This window comes from Thalassophryne amazonica, chromosome 5 (assembly GCF_902500255.1).
Source record: "Thalassophryne amazonica chromosome 5, fThaAma1.1, whole genome shotgun sequence".
NCBI lineage: Eukaryota > Metazoa > Chordata > Actinopteri > Batrachoidiformes > Batrachoididae > Thalassophryne > Thalassophryne amazonica.
The window spans coordinates 126,664,647-126,688,960 of NC_047107.1; the positions used below are offsets into that span (position 1 = coordinate 126,664,647).

The following is a 24,314-nucleotide window of genomic DNA, read 5'->3' on the forward strand; positions in this document are numbered from 1 at the left end:
GTAGAGTAGAACAGAGTAGAGTAGAATAGACTAAAGTAGAATAGAAGAGTAGAATAGAGTAGAGTAGAACAGAGTACAGTAGAGTAGAATAGAGTAGAGTAGAACAGAGTATGGTAAAATAGAGTAGAGTAGAATAGAGTCGAGTAGAACAGAGTAGAGTAGAACAGAGTAGAGTAGAGCCACTTAGGTGCCTGGTCTTGAGAACCAGGGATGGTAGGTTGAAAAGGTTTTTTATCCCATGGGAACTCTCCCTACCCACCTAAGAGACTCAAGAATATGGACATATCATAATAATATATCATAAGAAAATAGAGATCATGTATATAAGTGATATTTAAATATTAAGGTTTTATTAAATATTAATTTTTAGTTGTCACATTACAGGGTAACATATGTCACGTCATAGAATCCAATGGACATCGACATTGCTCTACCTTTACCTTGCAGACCAAGCATTCAACACAGTCAAAACTGTTCCATTTATTAATCCTATTAGCTCAACCAATAATTTGCATCACTTTTTTTTTTTTTTACCAAAATTGGAGCAACTTTAACTTTTGACCCCTGTACAAACTGAAACTGACCTTTGTCACCATTCTTGCTGTTTTTATCTCATAACTCCAGAACATTCAGTCATAGATAGTCCAAACTATACCTTTTTGGAATCTTTATGATCAGACAAATAATGTGGTGTACATTTCTATATGATTGGAGCATTTTTAAATTTTGACCCCTGTGTAATTCTTCAATTGACCCCTACCTGGCTGCCGATTGAAAATTCAAGTGGCCAATTGTTTTTTAATGTCAAAGGAGTATTTGTGCCAAATGTGGTGCTTGTCTCACCATTTGAAGGATACCTCTGTAAATATTCTCTTATTTGCTGCACTATTCCTCTCCCGTCAGGTTTAAAAGTTTGTGCAGTGCGCATGTTGATTATGTTATGTTTCGGTCATGGATAAAATAGAGAAATGTTTGGGAGAAATGCCCGTAAATATGACCAACCTTACAACACCGAGTTGAGAAACTACAGACGATCAAATGACCCGCAATTCAACTCGCCATTCTACCAACTCGCCCACTCCCAAGTCATCTTTTTTTGTCTCGTCCAATATACTTCTCTGCTAGATTTTTCCGTGCAGTCGCCCATGAAGCTCGATCATTTGCTATAAAGAAATAATTAGCGGTGAAAGAAATTCATGTGAGTAATCAAATGCATTGTTTATGCTAGGACTGGACAAGTTCGCTCGTTATGATGGTTAAATGTTTGCCTTTCCTTGCCATTAATGTACACTTGTTATAAGAAAATGTTCTCCTTGTTATTTCAAACTGTTTTCTTATTTCTTAATTATACTGGGAGGGGGAATCTCATTCATTTGTAACGTGTATTTGATGAAAATGCAATGTAAATAACTAATTGAGACACAAACATACACGTCTTATCAATTTAATCTTTCTCATCTTGCATGCAAATTCAGGATGGGGGGGCATCATATACCTCAAGTGGTAACAAGAGTTCAAATTAAGGTTCCGTGAGGAAAAACATTTCACCATCATTTACCTTTATTTTGCTTATTTCATACGACCACTTGACTTTTCTGTTTATACAGGTTTACACAGGACCCCAGGAACAGTATGACAACCCAGAACCCCAGGGATGGGACTGAATGAGATCCCAGGGAGAACATGATTCTGCAATATATGTAAAACATTTCTGCATAAACATGCTACCCATCCGGGCCAATTATTTTCTAGTTTCTATAGGCATTTATGTGTAATTGTTTTACATGTATTGTACATCATGAATCTAGCATTTCAATTAAAATACATCTGTCTACATTACATGCGATGACACAGGTAATATGGGAGAGGGATTGTTGCTGGCCTCAAGTGGACAAGTTTAATTTGACAATAACAAAATAAAATACGATTAAAAATACTAGTAATAATAATAATAATAATAATAATAATAATAAGGGATAGTTGGCTGGATGTCAAACCATGTACATAATGTATACTGTACCAGTAAATACTGCAGGATTGTCTTACAGACATAAAGACATGGATGACCTCTAATTTCCTGCTTTTAAACTCAGATAAAACTGAAGTTATTGTACTTGGCCCCACAAATCTTAGAAACATGGTGTCTAACCAGATCCTTACTCTGGATGGCATTACCCTGACCTCTAGTAATACTGTGAGAAATCTTGGAGTCATTTTTGATCAGGATATGTCATTCAAAGCGCATATTAAACAAATATGTAGGACTGCTTTTTTGCATTTACGCAATATCTCTAAAATTAGAAAGGTCTTGTCTCAGAGTGATGCTGAAAAACTAATTCATGCATTTATTTCCTCTAGGCTGGACTATTGTAATTCATTATTATCAGGTTGTCCTAAAAGTTCCCTGAAAAGCCTTCAGTTAATTCAAAATGCTGCAGCTAGAGTACTGACGGGGACTAGAAGGAGAGAGCATATCTCACCCATATTGGCCTCTCTTCATTGGCTTCCTGTTAATTCTAGAATAGAATTTAAAATTCTTCTTCTTACTTATAAGGTTTTGAATAATCAGGTCCCTTCTTATCTTAGGGACCTCATAGTACCATATCACCCCAATAGAGTGCTTCACTCTCAGACTGCAGGCTTACTTGTAGTTCCTAGGGTTTTTAAGAGTAGAATGGGAGGCAGAGCCTTCAGCTTTCAGGTTCCTCTCCTGTGGAACCAGCTCCCAATTCAGATCAGGGAGACAGACACCCTCTCTACTTTTAAGATTAGGCTTAAAACTTTCCTTTTTGCTAAAGCTTATAGTTAGGGCTGGATCAGGTGACCCTGAACCATCCCTTAGTTATGCTGCTATAGACGTAGACTGCTGGGGGGTTCCCATGATGGACTGAGTATTTCTTTCTCTTTTTGCTCTGTATGCACCACTCTGCATTTAATCATTAGTGATTGATCTCTGCTCTCTTCCACAGCATGTCTTTTTCCTGACTCTCCCTCAGCCCCAACCAGTCCCAGCAGAAGACTGCCCCTCCCTGAGCCTGGTTCTGCTGGAGGTTTCTTCCTAATAAAAGGGAGTTTTTCCTTCCCACTGTCACCAAGTGCTTGCTCACAGGGGGTCATTTTGACCGTTGGGGTTTTTCTATAATTATTGTATGGCCTTGCCTTACAATATAAAGCACCTTGGGGCAACTGTTTGTTGTGATTTGGCGCTATATAAATGAAATTGATTTGATTTGATTTAAATAGTCACCAAATTAGATGAGTAAATTCAAAAATATCATCCTTTGCTCTAAAATGGCTTTTAGCCAATGGGAAGACAGTATTCATGTCTACTGAATGATAAAAAATAAATACCTAGGCAATAATTTAGTAGAAATCACAAGCACATGCCACTTACATATTTATAACAATAATAACCAAATAATTCAGTCTAACCAGGTTCCAACAAGTGAAATGTAACTTGAAGTGATCATCGTTTCTTAACCCACATAACCTATGTCAGATGTAGTTGGTACAATTTTTTTTAATCAACAATTTAATATTTACAAAACGATGTACAAAATTGACCATATGACATAACTGCGCACTGCCACTGGAATGAATAGATAGATAGGGATTTCAGTTTTATGTTAGTGTTACAAGGACTATATATTTTTTTTTTCTTGTTTTTGAGAAGGTGAGGGAGCATGAATCTCCACGGCTACAGGAGCAGATGTGAAGGAGAACAAAATCGTGATAAGACTGCAATCTGCAACCTCACCACTAGGTGATGCTAAATCCTGCACATTGTAGCTTTAATGTTTTTTTTTTTTAACCTTTAGTGCTGGAGTTAAGGGACAAACAGTGTGCACCGTGGTTATCTGCCGCCGCTCTCCCCCTCTGTGCCAAACGCTTGGCCCTCAGTCTGCAGCAGCTCTTTATTTAGCGCTGCTGGTGGAGGAATGTGTGCGTCAGGTGGGCTGTGGCAAGGTCAGAGATCAGTGTCTGTTTGGAGGCCTATAATTAGCTTGAGATGAGTCACTGGAATAGTCACCTGCTTTTTGCTTTTCAAGTTGAGGTGAGTTAACACTCTCATAGCAGCGTGCGCTTCTTTTCCACAATTTAAACGTGATTCTTTCGAGCGTCTCAGAGCTGCTTCAGTTGACCGATGTGACTCAGTGGATGACTGTGCTGCTGCTGCCCAGTGCAGCTCACATCCGGTCTGATTAGTGACCATGTGTCAACCCCAGGAGGAGCCGGGCTCCAGGAGGGGCCTGAACAGCCCTGACCCACTGGTGAGAGAAGCTTTCCTGATGGCCTATGATTACTTAGACTATGTTACCACCAGGGGGCCAGAGGGCCCCATGGGTTCAGCCCCCACAGCCTGCACTGCAGCTCTCCGCCACGCCAGCAACGAGCTCCTCACCAAGTTCCCCATCTTCTTCAGGCGCTGGCCTCGTGTCTTCCAGAATGTGACGGAGAACACGGCCTGTCCTACACTCCTAAACATCCTGGATGAGCACTTCTTCCCCGCCACCCCTGCAGGCCGCCGCAGGGACCTGGCCTGGAGCGCGGTGCTATCAGTGTATGTGCTGGGTGGCCAGATGGCCGTGCACTGCCATGAGAGAGGCATGACGACGGTCCTGCCCCAGCTGAAGGAGTGTGTCGGGGCCTACGTAGAGAAGGTCATCTGCCCCGAGATTCAGGACAAAGGAGGGTGGGTAAGTGTGCATGTCGGCTGCCAGTGGATAAAAGAAAAAAAAAAAAACAGTTCATTGTGAAACAAGCATGAAATTTGACTTTCTTGGGGCCAGTCTATTTATTGGTTGCCATCTTGAAAAATGGCCACCATGCTGCATTTCTGCGTGGCATGGACCATTTTCCAAAAACAGTGGCCCCAGGAGAGTATCTGTGCCAAATTTCATGCTTGTTTCACAAAGTGAATTTTTTTTTCCATTTATCCGCTGGACTAAAGCTAAATGACAGTCTACATAAAGAACCTTAAGGTCTGACAACCAGCGAGCTCAACATCTCCCAAAGTTCTAGCAACTCAATAGGCTGCAGAAACTCTGATCTTAAGCCCCATTGCCTTTATACCCCAATGACAAACATGACTGAGAAACCTAAAATATACAAGACTACAAGTATCACTTTCTAAAGGGGGTTGCCTGATGTCTGTCATGTAGTTGTTCTCTGGGCATAATCCAGCACGCAGGTACCAGAGTAGAGGACCACAGCTACAGCTAAAAGATGGTTACTGTCCAGAGGTGGAGCATGCACTCAGAGCTGATGGACCTTAGTGGCATTTTACCATCTGAACTCAGAATAAGCTACTCTCCCCTGTTTGGCAGGCTGGATTTGTGTCACGCTTTGGAAAGAAACCCAACTTTGAGACCCACCTGAAGAATGTGTGCTGCTGGACGTTGCTACTGTTGACCATCAGCATCCTCACTTATTGCTTATGGAAAAGAACAGCCAACACTGCCACCTAGTGACCAGACATTCTACTGAACAGCCATTTTACTGTTCCTGATAACTACAAGTTGACGGTACTGTGCCATTAGAGGTTTCAGAGTTAGCTTGTTACTTTTGTGCTGACATTTTATAAACTGATTAAAACAACCCACTTGTTAGACTTTGATCTGGTTTGGATTCCTGCATGTTTACATCAGGAGCTTGGGGCATATCTAGAAACCAGCACAAGGAGACATGAAACAAGCTTTTAGGATCTTCAAGTATGAAACTTCATTTCATGAAGTGGAGCAAACATAGTAAGGAGTCAGACAGCAATATGAACATTTATTAACAAAAGATCCATCCATCTTCTTCCACTATCTGGAGTCGGGTCACGGGGGCAGCAGCTCAAGCAAAGCCGCCATCTTAACAAAAGATGTACACTGAAAAAGTGATTGCTTTAACATGTAACCAAACTGAACAATTGAGGCAAACATTTTCTTCTTCCTTTAAATTAAGGGAACATTTCACTCAAACCAGACCAACAACAGCTGCAAGGAATTTTTTTTTTGAAGGAACAGTTCAAACAGCAGATTGTAAGAGTAAGTAAATTTTTGGGCAGAGGTGTGTGATCTGAAGTGATCTAGTCACTATAAGGGGTTGGCTGTCCCATTTACTCCAGGACATCCTCCTCATGTTCATCAAACTCACCCTCCTCCTCAGCAGTGGCATCCTGATACTGCTGGTACTCTGAGACCAGGTCGTTCATGTTGCTCTCCGCTTCAGTGAACTCCATCTCATCCATGCCCTCACCGGTGTACCAGTGGAGGAAAGCTTTGCGCCTGAACATAGCCGTGAACTGCTCAGAGATGCGCTTGAAGAGCTCCTGGATGGCGGTACTATTTCCAATGAAGGTGGCAGCCATCTTGAGACCACGGGGAGGAATATCGCACACAGCGGTCTTGACGTTGTTTGGAATCCACTCTACGAAATAGCTGCTGTTCTTATTCTGCACATTCAGCATCTGCTCATCCACTTCCTTCATGGACATGCGGCCACGGAAGATGGCAGCCACTGTCAGGTAGCGGCCATGGCGTGGGTCACAGGCGGCCATCATGTTCTTGGCATCAAACATCTGCTGGGTCAGCTCAGGTACTGTCAGGGATCTGTACTGTTGACTACCTCTGCTGGTGAGGGGAGCGAAGCCTGGCATGAAGAAGTGCAGACGGGGGAATGGCACCATATTCACTGCTAGCTTACGCAGGTCAGCGTTGAGCTGCCCAGGGAACCTGAGACAGGTGGTGACGCCACTCATGGTAGCAGAGACCAAGTGGTTGAGGTCACCATATGAGGGGGTTGTAAGCTTGAGCGTACGGAAGCAGATATCATACAAAGCCTCATTATCAATACAGTAAGTTTCATCTGTGTTTTCTACCAGCTGGTGGACCGACAAAGTGGCATTGTACGGCTCCACAACCGTGTCTGATACTTTTGGAGATGGCACAACACTGAAAGTATTCATGATACGGTCGGGGTACTCTTCACGGATCTTGCTGATGAGCAGTGTTCCCATGCCGGAGCCAGTACCGCCACCTAGAGAGTGGGTCAGCTGAAAACCCTGGAGGCAATCACAGCTCTCTGCTTCCTTCCTCACCACATCCAAGACAGAGTCCACCAACTCTGCACCTTCTGTATAATGGCCCTTAGCCCAGTTGTTGCCAGCTCCACTCTGACCTGCATTACAATAAGTCAATATTGAGCTCCAAATAAGAAGCAGGAAACATGACAAAAACATCCTGTTTAATCTTGTATAATAGTTACCAAAGACAAAGTTGTCTGGTCTGAAAACTTGACCAAAAGCTCCAGACCTCACAGAGTCCATAGTTCCCGGCTCCAAGTCAACCAGCACAGCACGAGGAACATATTTACCACCTATGGAAAGTGAAATGAGTGAGGAAAGAAGAAACTGAAAATCCTGTACAAATAAAGTCACAGCTGAGTGACTTACCTGATGCTTCGTTGTAGTACACATTGATCCTTTCCAGCTGCAGGTCACTGTCACCATGGTAAGTGCCAGTCGGATCAATCCCATGCTCGTCACTGATGACCTCCCAAAACTGCATCAAGTAGGAAAATATTAGTAAGATTATACAGTAAGTAGAACTGCATTTACACCAATTTTCCCCATACAAATCAGAAGCGCAACTTCTTTACAATATTGACACGTATTCACAACAAAAATGTCAGGGTGCTGACACGCAAGGCGCTCCACTCGAGGATTAAGGAACTTGCCCAAAGACCCCTAGTAATTTCTGAGTCTGGCACAGGTTCAAACTGAGGACACACTGATCTCAAGTCCGCAGCTTAACCACTAGACATCTACCAAATTTATTTATTCAGGGTGTCCAGCAGAGGGGGGGGGGGGGGGGGGGACACAAAATTTTGAAGACTCAACTTTAACTTTTTTTTTTTAATTGAGGACAATACATTTTGCCTCACTTTCAAGATAAATGGCATCTCTAAAAGGCGATACACAATGGATTGCTGTGGAGACACGTCACTTCCGGCAAAGTCGAAGGCTTCCGTGACTGGCTGCACGATGAAAACACGCTCTGGCTGCATTGTCTATTGAAATCAGCGGATTTTGTTTTGTCTGTAACTTGCTTCTATCAGCCAGCTGATGGCTCTCATTGCCTGGAACGATGATTTATACACCAAACTGAGCTGAACTGAGCCACTGTACATTAAATTAACTTTACTGACGAGTCTGACTCACTTGAAAAGTGACCAAATTACATGTATTTGTATTGCATGCGGCGACGTTTTCATCGGCCAAGAACGGCCACCAGAGGGCGCTCGGGTAAAGTCCGCGGCAACCCATTCAGACGCAGTTTTCCGCCGCTCCTCTTCGAACCGCTCGTGAGCTTGTTTCTTATTGGCTGCAGTTCCCGGGTTTGAATATTTTTGATGATGTCATCAACCGACTCAGCCTAGCTGTAAAAAGAGGTTTAAATAATTACATATATATTTCAAAACTTAGTTGATTATTGAAACGCGCCCCACCTCCCCAAAAAATCTGCCAGAACGCGTTACTCGTGTTTCAGATCCATTAATTAAAAAAAAAAAAAAAAAAAAACATTGGAATGTCCTCAGGAATACATCCCACATTAATGTATTCGACGACGTAATATATAGCTTGAGAATATTAAACTCTGATTCTAGAAGTATTTTTCTTAAATTTGGCCGGAGCTTTGTAGGATGTGGCTTCACAAACGCCGCTAGCGGCTTCCCGCACAGAACACGACGATAACGGTTTAAAATAATTATTCAAACACAGGACAGGTTTACCTTAGCACCAATCTGGTTGCCGCATTGGCCAGCCTGAAGGTGAACGATTTCTCTCATTTTTTTTTGTTTCCGCTTGATATGAAATACAACCACTCAAAATGTTTGATCCTTTAAGCACTAAGCTTATGACGCTGCGATCCTCAATTTTATACGAATATAAGACCCGCCTTTTACCCACGTTCGCCTCGGTCTATTGGCTTTACTTTCTTCACAGGCGCAATTACAGACCAATCAAATTTCAGATGCCCGTTTCCATTGGTTTAATTTAAATGTCAATCACTTGTATCTCAAATATGTCACGTGTCCAGGGCACTCATGGCGGCTAGTAATATCTTAGTCATCGCTTCCGCTTTTTCTTCTTGTGTTTTAGTGGAGGCTGGCATGCAAAACAGAGCGCATTAGCGCCCCCTAGGACTCCGGAGTGGGCCAGAGATACTATATACCACGGAAGTGGTGTTGTTAAACTCTTCTTTGTGGTCAGCTCTGTAAGTAACTTTTTCTTTCTTTCTTTCTTTCGTTCATATTTCCTGCATTGTTTAATGTAGCATAATCCCGCTGGGTGTGTATTTGTTGGCCTTATTGTTGTGGTTATTTTGGATTGCATTGTATCAGTGAGGAATGGTGTCAGATAAGTGGTTACAAGGGAAGAAAAATTTGTATATTTTAGATAGATTGGAGAGAAAAATAACATACAAGAACCAGGCAAACAATGACACGTTTCCATTTTGTCATACTGGCTCTATATGTTTCAGTTATATTCATTAATGAGTCCCCAAATTAATGAACTTTATCACCAACATCTACAGACACTTTAAGTATTTGCTCAATCAGAATCAAAATACTTTATTAAGACCCAGTTTTACACTGTTCATCAGTGAAGTGGCAAAAGCAGGATATTGTTTCACTGACATGTGTCTGTCTGTTTGTCTGTGGACAAGATAACTCAAAACTTGGTGAGAATATTACTTGGATAAACATGTAGAAGCCAGTGACTCAAGTGCTTTTATTGGTGAGGAAATGTTTTCTGACCTTGACTTCGTAGACAATGCTGTGATCTTTATGGAATCAATGGATACTTTCTCACTGCAGCACTTGACAAGCTGAGTGAGGAATCAAATTGTCTGAGTTCCTAACAATTATGTTTTTGGTATATCTTAAAAACCAAGATGCCTAGATGGGTCAAATGTGGTGGGAATATTACTTGAATAATTTCAATTTTTTTTCAATTTATTTTCATTTATATAGCGCCAAATCACAACAGAGTTGCCTCAAAGCGCTTCACACAGGTAAGGTCTAACCTTACTAACCCCCAGAGCAACAGTGGTAAGGAAAACCTCCCTCTGAGGAAGAAACCTAAAGCAGACCAGACTCAAAGGGGTGACCCTCTGCTTGGGCCATGATACAAACATAAATTACAGAACAATTCACACACGAATATACAAGAAATGCTATTGGCGCACAGGACAGGAGGATCGCCAACACGAATACAACTCCCATCTCTGGATGGAGCTGCACCTTAAACAGAGAGAAAAAAACAGAATCAGACATCAGAAAGACAAAAATACTGTATAATTTGCCAGCATTAAACAACAACAAAAACAGAAGAAATACTAAGGTGATCACTGGCCACTAGCCCTAAACTTCACTAAAAGACCCAAAATTTAGGTAAAGTTGAGGCCGCGGCCCGCTCCAATTACTAATAAATGAATTAAGAGTAAAAAGCGTAAAACAAAACTGTACCAGTATGCTAGCCATATGAAAGGGAAAAGAAGTGCATCTTAAGTCTGGACTTGAAAATCTCCACAGAATCTGACTGTTTTATTGAAGCAGGGAGATCATTCCACAGAACAGGGGCACGATAAGAGAAAGCTCTGTGACCCGCAGACTTCTTATTCACCTTAGGGACACAAAGTAGTCCTGCACCCTGAGAACGTAAAGCCCGGGCCGGTACGTAGGGTTTAATTAGGTCAGCTAGGTAGGGAGGTGCCAGTCCATGAATAATTTTATAGGTTAGTAGCAAAACCTTAAAATCTGACCTCACTGGGACAGGAAGCCAGTGAAGAGATGCCATAATGGGTGTAATGTGGTCGAACTTTCTGCTTTGTGTCAACAGTCTGGCTGCAGCATTTTGAACCAATTGGAGAACCCTATTGCTAGACTGCGGTAAACCAGAAAATAGAACATTGCAGTAGTCCAATCTAGAAGAGATAAATGCATGGATCAGGGTCTCAGCATCAGCCATAGACAGGATGGGACGAATCTTCACTATATTTCGCAGGTGGAAGAAAGCAGTCCAAGTAATATTTCTAATGTGGAGGCCAAAGGACAATGAAGGATCAAAAATTACCCCAAGGTTCCTCACTTTGTCAGTGTGATGTATTTATGACACATGAGCCGAGGCTGAGTGTTAACTGGTCAAATTGATTGATTGAATAGATATCTAGAGGTGATTTGATTTTGAAGAAGTTTGGTCAAAGATCAAAGGTCAAGGAAAACATGGTCCAAAAAATGCATTTTGTACATCTCAATAACCAAGAAGTCGAGATCTAAAGCATATATTGATCAGCATAATATTTGTGATTGAATGGTATGAATAGCATCACAGTGAAGTCATACACACCGTTACAGACATGTTTACTTGCACCTTTATATTGCGGTGTGTGGAGTGCACAGGGTATGCATCAGTCCTCTGACACCTTTCATTTTCCACGGTATTAGAAATTACTGAATATGAGGTCTGTTAGAAAAGTAATGGACCTTTTTATTTTTTGCAATAACCTTATGGATTTAAATCACGTGTGATTGCATCAGCCAAGCTTGAACCTTCATGTGCATGCGTGAGCTTTTTCATGCCTGTCGGTTGCGTCATTCACCTGTGAGCACGCTTTGAGTGAGCACTGGTCCTCCCCCCTCATCGGATTTTCATTGTGAGGAAAATGTCTGAACGGCTGGAGCAGCGCTGCATCAAAATTTTTCCAGAAACTGTGAGAGACAGCCAGGTGGACACCATTCGGAAAATTCAGATGGCTTTCGGTGAAGATCTTATGGGCTTCACAGAGATTAAGGAGCATCACAACCGGATTAAAGATGGCCCACAGCGGCTGAGGGCGCGCCGCGCTTCGAGCGGCCATCGACAGACTGAAACGACCGGATCATTTCCAAACTGAATGCTGTGTTGATCCGGGACGTCGTCTGACTACCAGAGAAATGGCAGAAAAGGTGGACATAGCACTTTTCCGGCACATTCCACTGTTAAAGGAGATTTTGTCATGAAAACAGGAGCGGAGGAATTCGCCACGGAGCCGCTAATGGCGCGGAACGAAAGCACCTCCGTGTTGGTCTCACAGGACATGTTGTGACATGTTCAGCTCTATGACAATTTCTCGGATACTCACTCGACTGAAAAGCCACCCAAAGCCGTCTGAATCTTCCGAATGGTGGAAGAGCTGGGCATGTCCCATGAGACTTCCAACACAGAGGTGCTTTTTGTTCTGCACCATTACGCAGCTCCGTCCTGACGCGTGAATTCCTCCGCACGTCTTTCATTACAAAATCTCCTGTAACAGTGTAATGTGCTGAAAAGGGCTTTGTCCACCTGCCTTGCTATTTCTCTGGTAGTCAGACGACGTCCCGGATCAACACAGCCTTCACTTTGGAAATGATCCGGTCGTTTCAGCCTGTCGATGGCCGCTTGGAGTGCGGCGCGCCCTCAGCCACTGTGGGCCGTCTTTAATCCAGTTGTAATGCTCCTTAATCTGTGTGATGCCCATTGAATCTTCACTGAAAGCCATCTGAAGTTTCCGAATGGTTTCCACCTGGCTGTCTCTCACAGTTTCTGGAAAAATTTTGATGCAGCAAAGCGGCAGTCGCTCAGCCATTTTCCTGATAATGAAAATCTGCCGAGGGGGCTGGACCACTCATCCCACAAACCATGCTCACAGGCGAATGACGCAACCGACAGCCGTGAAAAAACTCACGCATGCGCACGAAGGTTCAAGCTTGGCTGATGCAATCACACGTGATTCAAATCCATATAGTTTTTGCAAAAAATAAAACGGTCCGTTAGACCTCGTACATTTTTTTCTTTCTATCATACAAAACAATTACTCCAGCAGTTATCATTACCAGAATCCCCAAATCCATTCTTAGTGGCTCCCTGGACCATCAGGTGTGTATGTGTACACGGTGAAACTGCTGAACTTGCAGAGATATTCACTTGTCTCAGTGGTGACATTGATGTCTCTGGGTCCTCAGCTTTTGAGGTCAAGCGACACCAGGGTAGAGCTTCTGGAGTCATGAGGCTGCTGGACAGAGGTATTTGATGATGCTGCTGTCTTTGTGGGAGAATGAAGGTCCGAGTCTTGAGGGTCCTGGTGCTTCTTGTCTTGCTGTGTGGGAGTTGAACACTAATCAGTGACCTAATGGGACGACAGGATATCTTTGGTACTGGATCTCTTCATCAGACCCTTAGGTACTTTTACCAAACAGTTACCTGTTCATCATATGAGAGTAATAAAAATTATTTATTTATCAAAGAAAACCCAAAAAGCAAAATACTCGGTCTTGTGTATTTTCTGTTACGTTTTCACCACTTGAGCAAAAGACATGCATGTCATGATGTCAAAAACAAACAAACAAACAAGAAACCCAAAACACTGGCACATTCAGCTCTGTTCAACTTTGTCCTCTTCCAGAGCAAAGAATATCTGGAACATACTGACACACAAAGGACACACACACACACACACACACACATTTTATCTGCCAAGGATAGTTTGGACAAGTTATTTTTTATCTTTGCTGCAAGTTTGCTGCATGTTCCAACTGCACAAAGGTCAGTACTTCTACAGGCTTTTTAAAATGTTCCAAACCAGTGCTGATTTGAACAAAATGTCATTAATTTAGTCACTGATTTATTTTAGTTTTTGTCACGTTATCATAAGATTTTAGACACTGAATTGTCCTGAGAATTTAATTGACTGCAAGACAATTTTGCAGATGACTTTGCAGATGGCTACACTTTGTTTCAGATTTGAAATTCTGTGTCATTGACAGAATAATTCCTCATCATCTTGGTAGAAACAACAGATTTTTCTCCACTGTGAGTGCAGAAAAGCTTTTTACCATGAAGCACAAAGCTGCGGTGGTTTATATGAAGAATTATGAATTATGTATTAATTTCTAATTGAATCTGATTTGTGATTTAATCTCTCTCACACACACACACATATATATATGTGTGTGTGTGTAGATGGATAGATTGATGCACATTTTATGTTACAGCCTTATTCCAAAATGGATGAAATTCATTTTTTCCCTCAAAATTCTACACACAACACCCCATAATGACCATGTGAAAAAAAATGTTGTTTTGGGGGGGATTTTTGCAAATTTCTTAAAAATGAAAACAAGAAATCACATGTCCAGCTCTCCACAAGTTCTTTTATACTCACTCGACTGGTAAGCACTGAAAGCCGAGATAGACATGTCCCAACTTGTCCTCTAACACTCCGAAACGGAGGTGTTCCTTTGTCTCGCTTCATCAGCGAATCGGTCGTGACGCGTGAAGCCTCCGCGCGGCTTTCCATGACAAAATCTCTTGTTAAAAGTGAAATCTGCCGGAAAATGGCTGATGTCCAGGTCTTGTGATAACCAGAGAAAGAGCACACGACGGTCTCGTATCCACAGAGCCATCAGCTTAGAAATGATCCAGTGGTTTGTGCCGCATCGTCGCAGCTCGCAGCGCGGCGCACCGACCGTCCTTTAAAGGGGTCCTTAAACCTGTAGTTAAAGTCCTTATTCTCTGTGAAGCCCGTAAAATTTTCACTGAAAGCCAGATAAATTTTTCGAATGGTTTCCAGGTGCCAGTCTCTAACAGCTTCTGAAAAAATTCTGATGGAAAAAAAGTCCTTTTCATTCCGCCATTTCCAGACAATGAAAATCCGACGAGGGGGCGGGACCACTCCTTCCACAAGGCGTGCTCACAGGCGAATGACGTCACCGACAGGCGTGGAAAAACTCACGCATGCGCACGAGGGTTCAAGCATGTCTGACGTAAAAACATATGAATGAAATCCATATAGTTTTTGAAAAAAATAAAAAGGTACGATACTTTACGGACAGACCTCGTACATAAGTATTCATAGTCTTTTCCATGAAGCTCAAAATTGAGCTCAGGTGCCTCCTGTTTAAAGTGAATATCCTTCAGATATTTCTACTAGTGATGGAGAAACCAAGCTTTTTAAACCACTGAATAATATGAAGCAATTTTGTGTCAAGCCGTCTGCACTTAGCATGACATCACTAGTTTCTACAGCATAATTGGAGTCCACCTGGGGCAAATTCAGTTACTGGGACACACCTATCTACATATAAGGTCCCACAGTTGACAGTCAGAACACAAACAGACCTCAGAGACACGATTGTCTCAAGGCACAATTCTTGGGACGGGAACAGAAACATTTCTGCTGCTTTGAAGGTCCCAATGAGCACAGTGACCTCCATCATCTGTAAATGGAAGAAGTTCAGATCCACCAGGACTCTTCATAGAGCTGGCTGCCCATCTAAACTGAGTGATCAGGGGAGAAGGACCTTAGTCAGGGAGGTGACCAAGAACACGAAGGTCTCTTTCTGTCAGAGCTCCAGCATTCCTCTGTGAAGAGAGGAGAACCTGGCAGAAGGACAGCCATCTCTGCAACATCCACCAATCAGGGCTGTGTGGTAGAGTGGCCAGATGGAAGCCACTCATTAGTAAAAGGCACATGGCAGCCCACCTGGAGTTTGACAAAAGGCACCTGAAGGACTCTCAGACCAGGAGAAACAAAATTCTGTGGTCTGATGAGACAAAGATTGAACTCTTTGGTGTGAATGCCAGGCACCATGTTTGGAGGAAACCAGACATCATCCCTACAGTGAAGCATGGTGGTGGCAGTATCATGCTGTGGGGATGTTTTTCCTGCTCCAGAGCGCTCTTGACGTCAGACTGGGATGACGGTTCATCTTTCAGCAGGACAATGACCCTAAGCACACAGTCAAGATATCAAAGGAATGGCTTCAGGACAACTCTGTGAATGTCCTTGAGTGGTCCAGCCAGAGCCCAGACCTGAATCTGACTGAACATCTGTGGAGAGATCTGAAAATGTCTGTGCACCGACGCTCCCCATTCAACCTGATGGAGCTTGAGAGATGCTGCAAAGAGAAATGGACCAAACTGCCCAAAGATAGGTGCATCAAGCTTGTTGCATCATATTCAAGAACTTGAGGCAAAGTATTGAGCAAAGGGTGTCAATACTTACGTACGAGTGATTTCTTAGTTTTATTTCAATTTTTAATAAATTTGCAAAACACAAAACAAAAAACTTTTTTTTATCTATCTATCTATCTATCTATCTATCTATCTATCTATCTATCTATCTATCTATCTATCTATCTATCTATCTATCTATCTATCTATCTATCTATCGAGAGGAAGATATGTTGTGTATCATCATGGGGAACATGGATTAGACTCGGTGTTACAGGATGTAACAAGCTGTAAAAAGGAGACCTTAATAATAATAATTGTTCCAAATAGTGCTCGTATTTACGAGGTCTGAGGGAACCTTTGAATGCAGCATAACTATCACGCTGACAGTGTTATTTCTGATGTGAGAAGCGTCACGTCAGTCATTAAAGTCGCTTTTTTATTATTAAGTTCCCCCCCATTATTTTGTGTTATTTGCGTATGAAAATGAAAACGCCAGGAGGGACTTTTGTAAACGTCGAGGTGACTGTTCCAGCCATCTCTGGCGCTGCAAACAACTCTGATTAACAGGTAATCCCAGATGTTTTATGAATTCACGTCAGCTAACGTTTGTTAGTTGTGGGAGCGCGCACGAAACTTTATTTTTAAATTTATTTAAATTAATTTTTTTAAATTTACCTATTTGTGACGCGTCCCTGTTGTAGGCCTGAAGCCATGCCTCGGTCCACAGTGTGGCTGTGAGTCCGTGCACACGTGACTTTGGCTGGGTTACTTGTCGGCAAAGCTGCCGCTTTAGCGGACTTCCTCCGGATCCGTAAAAGGTAATAAATTATGTCATTATACTTGTGAATTTATAGTTGAATCTGAAACATTAACGCTCGACTGCGTTTGAATGTCAGACAGAAACAGTTATGTCATGAAATAACGGTTCGGTTTTAGTAGTTTTATTTATTCCTGCCTCATGTGATCGTTTTGAAATTGTTTGAGATGACAACAAAATGGGTTACACAAATATTTGGACACGTCTAATTTTTATTACTTTAGCTGTTATTCACAGAGTATTGGTACTTTTTACTAGTTGTGGCCCTGTAAAATGTGAGTGAATGATAAATTAAGTTTATCCCCGGCAGTTTGAAGTCCAAAACAATAAATGCATGCTGTCGTCAATAAAAATGACATATTATGAGGACAAACTAAAGTTTGGTTCGCTTTGATTCCTCTGGTTGATAGAAAAAGTAAGTTTGTTTTGCTAATTTAATATGCCACCTGTGTGTCACGGCTTTTTGCAGGCGGGTCAGCCACAATTAAATGGTCATGAATTTTGCAAAGAAGACAATCTTTCACTTTTGTCCTATGTTGATCAACTTATTTTCAATGTAAAACACAGTCATTTATGGATATTTGTTCAAAATTTAATTAAGTATCCTCATCAGATAAAATTTTTTACAGCATTATGAATTTAGTAACCATGGTTTGTGGCGTTATGGATTCTACATAGCAGAAACAACCAGTCCTACAGATATAGCAAAAATGGCTATAGGTTATCATAATTTAAGATGGCCTCTTAAATAGCAAGTTATTGTTTAGACAAATACCATGATTTGAGAGAATACAAGGTGCATTCAAAAAGTATCCAAGCTTTGGCCACAAAAAATACAATTACTGACCTGATGATCTGAAATCCTAATCAACTTGGAAGTAGTTACATTGGGACTGCACACACTTCTCCCTGTGGTTCTGCCATTGTTGGAAGCATTTCTGGAAGGTGTCTTTTGAAGTGGAGTCCAGCTGAGCAGTCATGTTCCACATGATGTCTTCTCGTGACTCAAATTGTGTCCCTTTTAGTGTTGTTTTGATCTTGGTGAACAACCAAAAATCAGTGGGAGCCATGTCAGGACAGTATGGAGCCTGATGAATTATATGAGTGTTGTGTTTGGCCAGGAAAGCCTAGATCAGCTGAGCAGAATGGGTAGGTGCATTATCCTGATGGAGCTGCCATCTTTTCATTGCCCACAGATCCAGTCGTTTGCCACGTACAGCATCACAAAGTTGTATTTGGTTGTTTCTGTAAGCATAGCCTGTGAAATTTGTCACTGCTTTAGAGTTGTCATGATGTCTTGGTGGCTTCCTTCACTTGTCTCCCTCATGAAAAGTAACTCAGTTTTTGAGGATGGCCTGCACAATACAGGCTTACCACGGTGTCATATTTCTATCATTTTTCCTTTCAGTGACGTTAATGTTTAAGAGCACCTGTTTTATGCAGACTGTACACATGGAGTGGGTAAGCTCAAGAACTTGCGTGGAGCACTTTGTTGTTACTCGTGTTGTGATTTGGCATTGTATAAGTAATTTGAAATTAAACTGAATTGAATCTTGCATAATTACATTAATAATTTAAAAAATTTAAAAATAAATTTTAATAAGTGATGTAATTATATCATTTTAAAATACAATTACTTAATAATTACATCTTAAGAGTATATTTATAAAGAAGCCTGAATTGATGTTGTAAAAGAATAAAAAATGTCTAATAGACCAGCTTCGTATTGGCAGTTTATATTGTGGCCCTGCTACCACATGGAGTTGGGTCAGGGTGAGTTGTGCTGTGGAGCAGTTTTTCAAATTGCAGATAGACAATGACATGACGATAAATACATGGAATTTGTTGCTTTGACCAAATGAATCTTGTTGTGCATGTATTTCACCTGCTGAAAACAAAACAGAAGGGTTGTGTGTTACTGTATCCCAGTGGGGCCGACACCTCAGCACTCCCCCCATCCTTGTGGCTTCAGACTGTGAGAGTATTTTGTTTTCTTGCCCATGAATTCCTTTGGGAAAATGAATCAAGTATGCATGTTTTGACCGTGAGAGGAAAGCAAAGTGTGCAGAGGAAGCCCATGTAAACATGCAAACTCCACACTGAAGCCACTCTCTCAATCTTCTGTGAGGAAAGATTACAAACCACTGCGCCACCATGTTGTCTTTTTATGAACTCACATTCACCAGCTGACATTTCCATGTAGCTGTACAGAACGTTTGTGGTGTGAGGAGAAATGCTGCAGATAGGTTACGTGTCTTCCGGGGTTGGTCTCAATTAAAGGTACCTTGAGAGGTGGGATGAGTTGAATGATAATATTCATCTATGGGTCAGTTGATTTGACTACACGAAACGCCTGCTTGTATCACTGCAAGCAGAAATGTGTCAAAACTTTGAAGTATAGGGCAGTATAATCAAAATAACTGGTGGCAAACATCAGCTGGGAATGAACTGTTCAGTTATGAAGGATGGTCCCACTCCCAATCTGAGCCATTTAATACAACCCCTGGCAAAAATTATGGAATCACCGGCCTCGGAGGATGTTCATTCAGTTGTTTAATTTTGTAGAAAAAAAGCAGATCACAGACATGACATAAAACTAAAGTCATTTCAAATGGCAACTTTCTGGCTTTAAGAAACATTATAAGAATTCAGGAAAAAAATTGTGGCAGTCAGTAACGGTTACTTTTTTTAGACCAAGCAGAGGGGAAAAAATATGGACTCATTCAATTCTTAGGAAAAAATTATGGAATCATGAAAAACGAAAGAACGCTTTAACATCCTTCCCATGTTGTTTGTATTTGGTCCAGAGTTTAGACACAGCTGACTGTGAACAACCAACATCTTTTGCAATATTGCGTGATGATTTACCCTCTTTTAAGAGTTTGATAATCCTCTCCTTTGTTTCAATTGACATCTCTCGTGTTGGAGCCATGATTCATGTCAGTCCACTTGGTGCAACAGCTCTCCAAGGTGTGTTCACTCCTTTTTAGATGCAGACTAACTAGCAGATCTGATTTGATGCAGGTGTTAGTTTTGGGGATGAAAATTTACAGGGTGATTCCATAATTTATTCCTCAGAATTAAGTGAGTCCATATTTTTTTTCCTCTGCTTGGTCTAAAAAAGTAACCGTTACTGACTGCCACAATTATTTTTCCTGATTTCTTATAGTGTTTCTTAAAGCCCGAAAGTTGCCATTTGAAATGACTTTAGTTTTGTGTCATGTCTGTGATCTGCTTTTTTTCTACAAAATTAAACAACTGAATGAACATCCTCCGAGGCCGGTGATCCATAATTTTTGCCAGGGGTTGTATTAGTGACCTATCCTGAGTCCTGATACAACGTTTGTCTTTTCTAGATATTACACTTGCACAGTGCACACTGCAGTCATATGAAGTCAGTACAATGGAAATGGTTGACAACTGAGCAGCGATGCAGTGCTTTAAGGGGAAAAACCTACCTCTAATCCAAGCTGGTCTGAATGTTTGAATTATTTTTTTAAATTACCAAATGATAAAGTAAACAAACACTTTTTTAAATGTGGCTCATCAGTGCCACATAATGCAGTAATGGAGTCATAAAACTGGAAAACAGAGTAATATTGCTTGAACAAAATCAAAAGACTTTTGGCTGTGTTTTAGTTGTTAAAATTTATTTTTTTTATAACATGGAAAAATGTCATGAAAATATGCCTTCAAAAGTGTACCTTCATCAGGGCGGGGGGGAGTGTTTGCCAACCCCTTGCCCTTCTGGCTGTGGGCCTGTACAGTGTCAATTAGTAGAAGGAAATCACAGAAAAGATGATGAGAATATCTCTGGTGTTCCTATGGAATGTGTTACCTGATTGGTTGGTAAGGCCTGGTTCACACAGCAAGATGATTAGGCCGATATCGGACCCGATGTTCCCCTTCCGACAATCTTAAGGATGTCTCGGCAATCGTGATGACGCTAAAGATAATCCTATCAGATATTCCTGCCGTGTGTGGCGTGTTCAGTTCTTCTTACTTATAAGGTTATAAGGTTTTGAATAATCAGGTCCCATCTTATCTTAGGGACCTCATAGTACCATATCCCCCCAATAGAGCGCTTCGCTCTCAGACTGCAGGCTTACTTGTAGTTCCTAGGGTTTGTAAGAGTAGAATGGGAGGCAGAGCCTTCAGCTTTCAGGCTCCTCTCCTGTGGAACCAGCTCCCAATTCAGATCAGGGAGACAGACACCCTCTCTACTTTTAAGATTAGGCTTAAAACTTTCCTTTTTGCTAAAGCTTATAGTTAGGGCTGGATCAGGTGACCCTGAACCATCCCTTAGTTATGCTGCTATAGACTTAGACTGCTGGGGGGTTCCCATGATGCACTGAGTGTTTCTTTCTCTTTTTGCTCTGTATGCACCACTCTGCATTTAATCATTAGTGATTGATCTCTGCTCTCTTCCACAGCATGTCTTTTTCCTGGTTCTCTCCCTCAGCCCCAACCAGTCCCAGCAGAAGACTGCCCCTCCCTGAGCCTGGTTCTGCTGGAGGTTTCTTCCTGTTAAAAGGGAGTTTTTCCTTCCCACTGTAGCCAAGTGCTTGCTCACAGGGGGTCGTTTTGACCGTTGGGGTTTTTACGTAATTATTGTATGGCTTTGCCTTACAATATAAAGCGCCTTGGGGCAACTGTTTGTTGTGATTTGGCGCTATATAAATAAAATTGATTTGATTTGATTCAGAGCACTCTGATCTGCTCGGAAGGACGCCAGGGGCACGCCAATCACAAATCGGTGATATTCAACATGTTGGATTGTCTTGGCCTGATATTGCAGCGTGTGGTGACCTCCAACCACAAATGAGCACACGGCCTGCTGAATGTGACGTGTAGCCAATCAGAAAATGAAGTGACGGACGCACAGAGCCGAATCTAAAATCAAAACAGCTCTTATGGCTTACCGGAAAGTCTGGTGGTCGTGCTGTCTCCACTCCTTTAAAGAACGCATTTTCTTTTTCTTTTTGTATTGTTTTTTTTCCTCTGTTGTAAGTCATTCACAAACTGTCTCCCTTTGTTTACTCTGAAATCATGTTCAATCTCGAGAGATTTAGCGAGATTTCCTGTCTGACCTGAGAAGGTTTGTATGTGAAATCTGTTTGTGTGTGATGTTGTTTTTACAGTGTGGCTGCACACCACACCCTGTACGAACAACACTGTTAGATCTATGATTTTTTTTTTTTTTTTTTTTTTTTTTTTATCTTCACGTCTGTGGTCTCTCAGGTTTTGGAAACCTACAGGTAATTTTAATATCTTGCCGTGTGAACCAGGCTTAAGAATATCACATGTGCAATCCATCAGAAACAGACTTGGTGCTTATTTGAAGTGAGGCACAGTGTAAATATGTATTGCAAATGTGCTGTTGAACTAGCAGCAAGAACTGTTCAGGCAGTGGCTGTCAGAATGCAGAAAGTGACTCATGTTTAATAAATCAGCTTGTTAAAAAATACCTTGATCATTGTGGGTGATACCAGTCACTTTGATCACATCGGGGGAAACTGATTTCTAAGAGTGCTTTTTAAAACTATTCAAATTAGGATTTGGGTGAGGTCAAGCAGTAAATAGGTTGATGTTTTCTTGTTTCAAATTTTAATTGTTGTTGTCTTTTCAGCTGCTCCCTTCATTGTTCGGGGTCGCCACAGCGGATACAGCCAGATCCACATTGGTATTTAGCACAAGATTTACGCCAGATGCCCTTCCTGACGCAACTCCAGTTTTACCCGGAGCACAGCCCCTGGTGTTCCGGAGAGGTCTTCCATCCAAATACTAGCCAGGCCCCACGCTGCTTAGCTTCTGAGATCCAACGGGATCAGGCTGACACAGAGCAGACTGGCTGCTTGTTTCAAATTTTAATACAGTACATACAAAATTTTGTGGTGGGCAAGTTGTTAGTGCAATTCCTTCCAAAGTTAAAGGTTCCTGGTTCATGACCATCTGTGCCTGTTGTCCATATAACCTGGCGTAAAACCTGACAAATCAGCATGCAGGTCCATCTTGGATCTACTGTGCTTATCCCGAGTGAAAAAAGAGAAGCTGAAAGAACATATTTACATAAGAAATTTTGTTCCATGTTTGACTTAAATCAATATTTGAGGTCTTTGTTGCTTAAGGCTGGTTTAATGTGACTGCAGCCACACTTGCAGTTTTTCTTTGTTTCCATGGTGTCACTTACTTTGATATGACTTTCCCAGACCTGGGTTGGAGACATGCATGGTTCATCGAGACAAGACTTTGTATCTATAAGCTTTGACGGGCAAGGAAGCAGCAGTTACAACAACAGCAAGCAGTGGAGGAGGCAATCTTGTTGGAGGGTAAGTGGCTGTCACCCTGCTTCTAAGAAAGAGATTTTCCTGCTTATGCTCCCTTTTCCTGCACTCCTGGAACAAGGGCATTGTTTAAAAAAAAAAAGAATGTTTAGGTAGGCTCCAGCCCCTTATCACTCTCAAACAGGATAAGCGTGTGTTTGACGGTTGGTGCACAGACAGTGAGATCGATCTGTGTGTTCACCAGAGTATAAATCACTGCAGGTGTCAGAAAAAAAAAAAATCCCCATGAAAAAGGACCCCCCCCCCCCCCCCCAAAAAAAAAAAACAAAATACAGTATGTCACACCAAAGTAGAAATCTCATCTTTTTCTGTATTATCAACTCTTTAATATGGGATTTGTGAGCATTGCTGTTGTGACCTTTTATTATAGGTGTTTATTACTTTATTCATGGAGTTTATTTTGTTTAGTACATTGATTTCTGGAAAGCCCTCTATGTAATAGACATGACGATGATTAATTATAACGAACACATGATTTTTCATTTTCACTCTGGCGTATAAAGGGCAGGACCTCCCAAACTAGTAAAAAAAAAAAAAGTAAATTATACTCCAGAAAATATTATGTATGTACACTGGAATGAAACGTTTGGGCATTAGTTAGTTAGTATAACAACGTTAGTTGTTATATTAACATTTCTAAAATGATACAACCTCGTGGTGCTAATTTTTTTTTTTCTAATTTCTGACTTCAAAATTGCCCTTCTCAGTGTATATTGGCAATAATTTGAGGGAGAAAAAGATTATGTAAATATATCCAGAATCACTAATCGTCATACTTTAATGATGACTGTAGCTTTACCAGTAAAAGGCTTATTTTCAGTTCACAGCTGGTTAAGAACTTACTTTCTTTTTTCTTTTTATTTTTCATGTCAGTTGTTTTACAGCCGTAGTGTTTCTCTCTCTCTGTCTCTCTCTCTGTGTGTGTGTGTGTGTGTGTGTGTGTGTGTGTGTGTGTGTGTGTGTGTGTGTGTGTGTGTGTGAGACCAGTCAGGAAATATCAATCAATCAATCAATTTTTTTATATAGCGCCAAATCACAACAAACAGTTGCCCCAAGGCGCTTTATATTGTAAGGCAAGGCCATACAATAATTATGTAAAACCCCAACGGTCAAAACGACCCCCTGTGAG

General features: G+C 41.5%; 3 protein-coding genes across 5 annotated transcripts in view; 2 read left to right on the forward strand and 1 right to left on the reverse strand.

Annotated features, from left to right (window-relative positions):
• The first annotated feature begins 3,356 nt into the window (after positions 1–3,356).
• bcl2l16 (BCL2 like 16) lies at positions 3,357–6,242 on the forward strand. Of its 2 annotated transcripts, none has more exons than XM_034171319.1 (2): positions 3,357–4,697; positions 5,328–6,242. In XM_034171319.1, exons 1-2 carry the CDS (start codon positions 4,212–4,214, stop codon positions 5,466–5,468), a joined length of 627 nt encoding a protein of 208 aa, XP_034027210.1. In that variant the 5' UTR covers positions 3,357–4,211; the 3' UTR covers positions 5,469–6,242. The 2 variants fall into 2 exon arrangements, with proteins under 2 accessions (XP_034027210.1, XP_034027211.1); XM_034171320.1 differs by having other exon boundaries at positions 3,357–4,693; positions 5,328–5,413.
• Positions 6,085–8,939, reverse strand: tubb2b (tubulin, beta 2b). Its single transcript, XM_034171318.1, has 4 exons — positions 8,779–8,939; positions 7,439–7,547; positions 7,252–7,362; positions 6,085–7,164 (listed from the first exon to the last, which is right to left on the reverse strand). The coding sequence occupies exons 1-4, from the start codon at positions 8,833–8,835 to the stop codon at positions 6,104–6,106; spliced, it is 1,338 nt and encodes a 445-aa protein (XP_034027209.1). The 5' UTR covers positions 8,836–8,939; the 3' UTR covers positions 6,085–6,103.
• A 223-nt stretch (positions 8,940–9,162) lies between these two features.
• Positions 9,163–24,314, forward strand: part of LOC117511297 (endoplasmic reticulum mannosyl-oligosaccharide 1,2-alpha-mannosidase-like) — a 69,255-nt gene continuing 54,103 nt past the window's right edge. The window contains exons 1-3 of one of the 2 annotated variants that reach the window (XM_034171321.1): positions 16,384–16,591; positions 16,726–16,842; positions 23,051–23,170. In XM_034171321.1, coding sequence (XP_034027212.1) covers positions 23,066–23,170 — 105 coding nt within the window. In that variant the 5' untranslated portion in view covers positions 16,384–16,591; positions 16,726–16,842; positions 23,051–23,065. Of the gene's footprint in view, positions 9,264–16,383; positions 16,592–16,725; positions 16,843–23,050; positions 23,171–24,314 lie in introns of those variants that run through there. The other variant, XM_034171323.1, reaches the window with a different exon arrangement.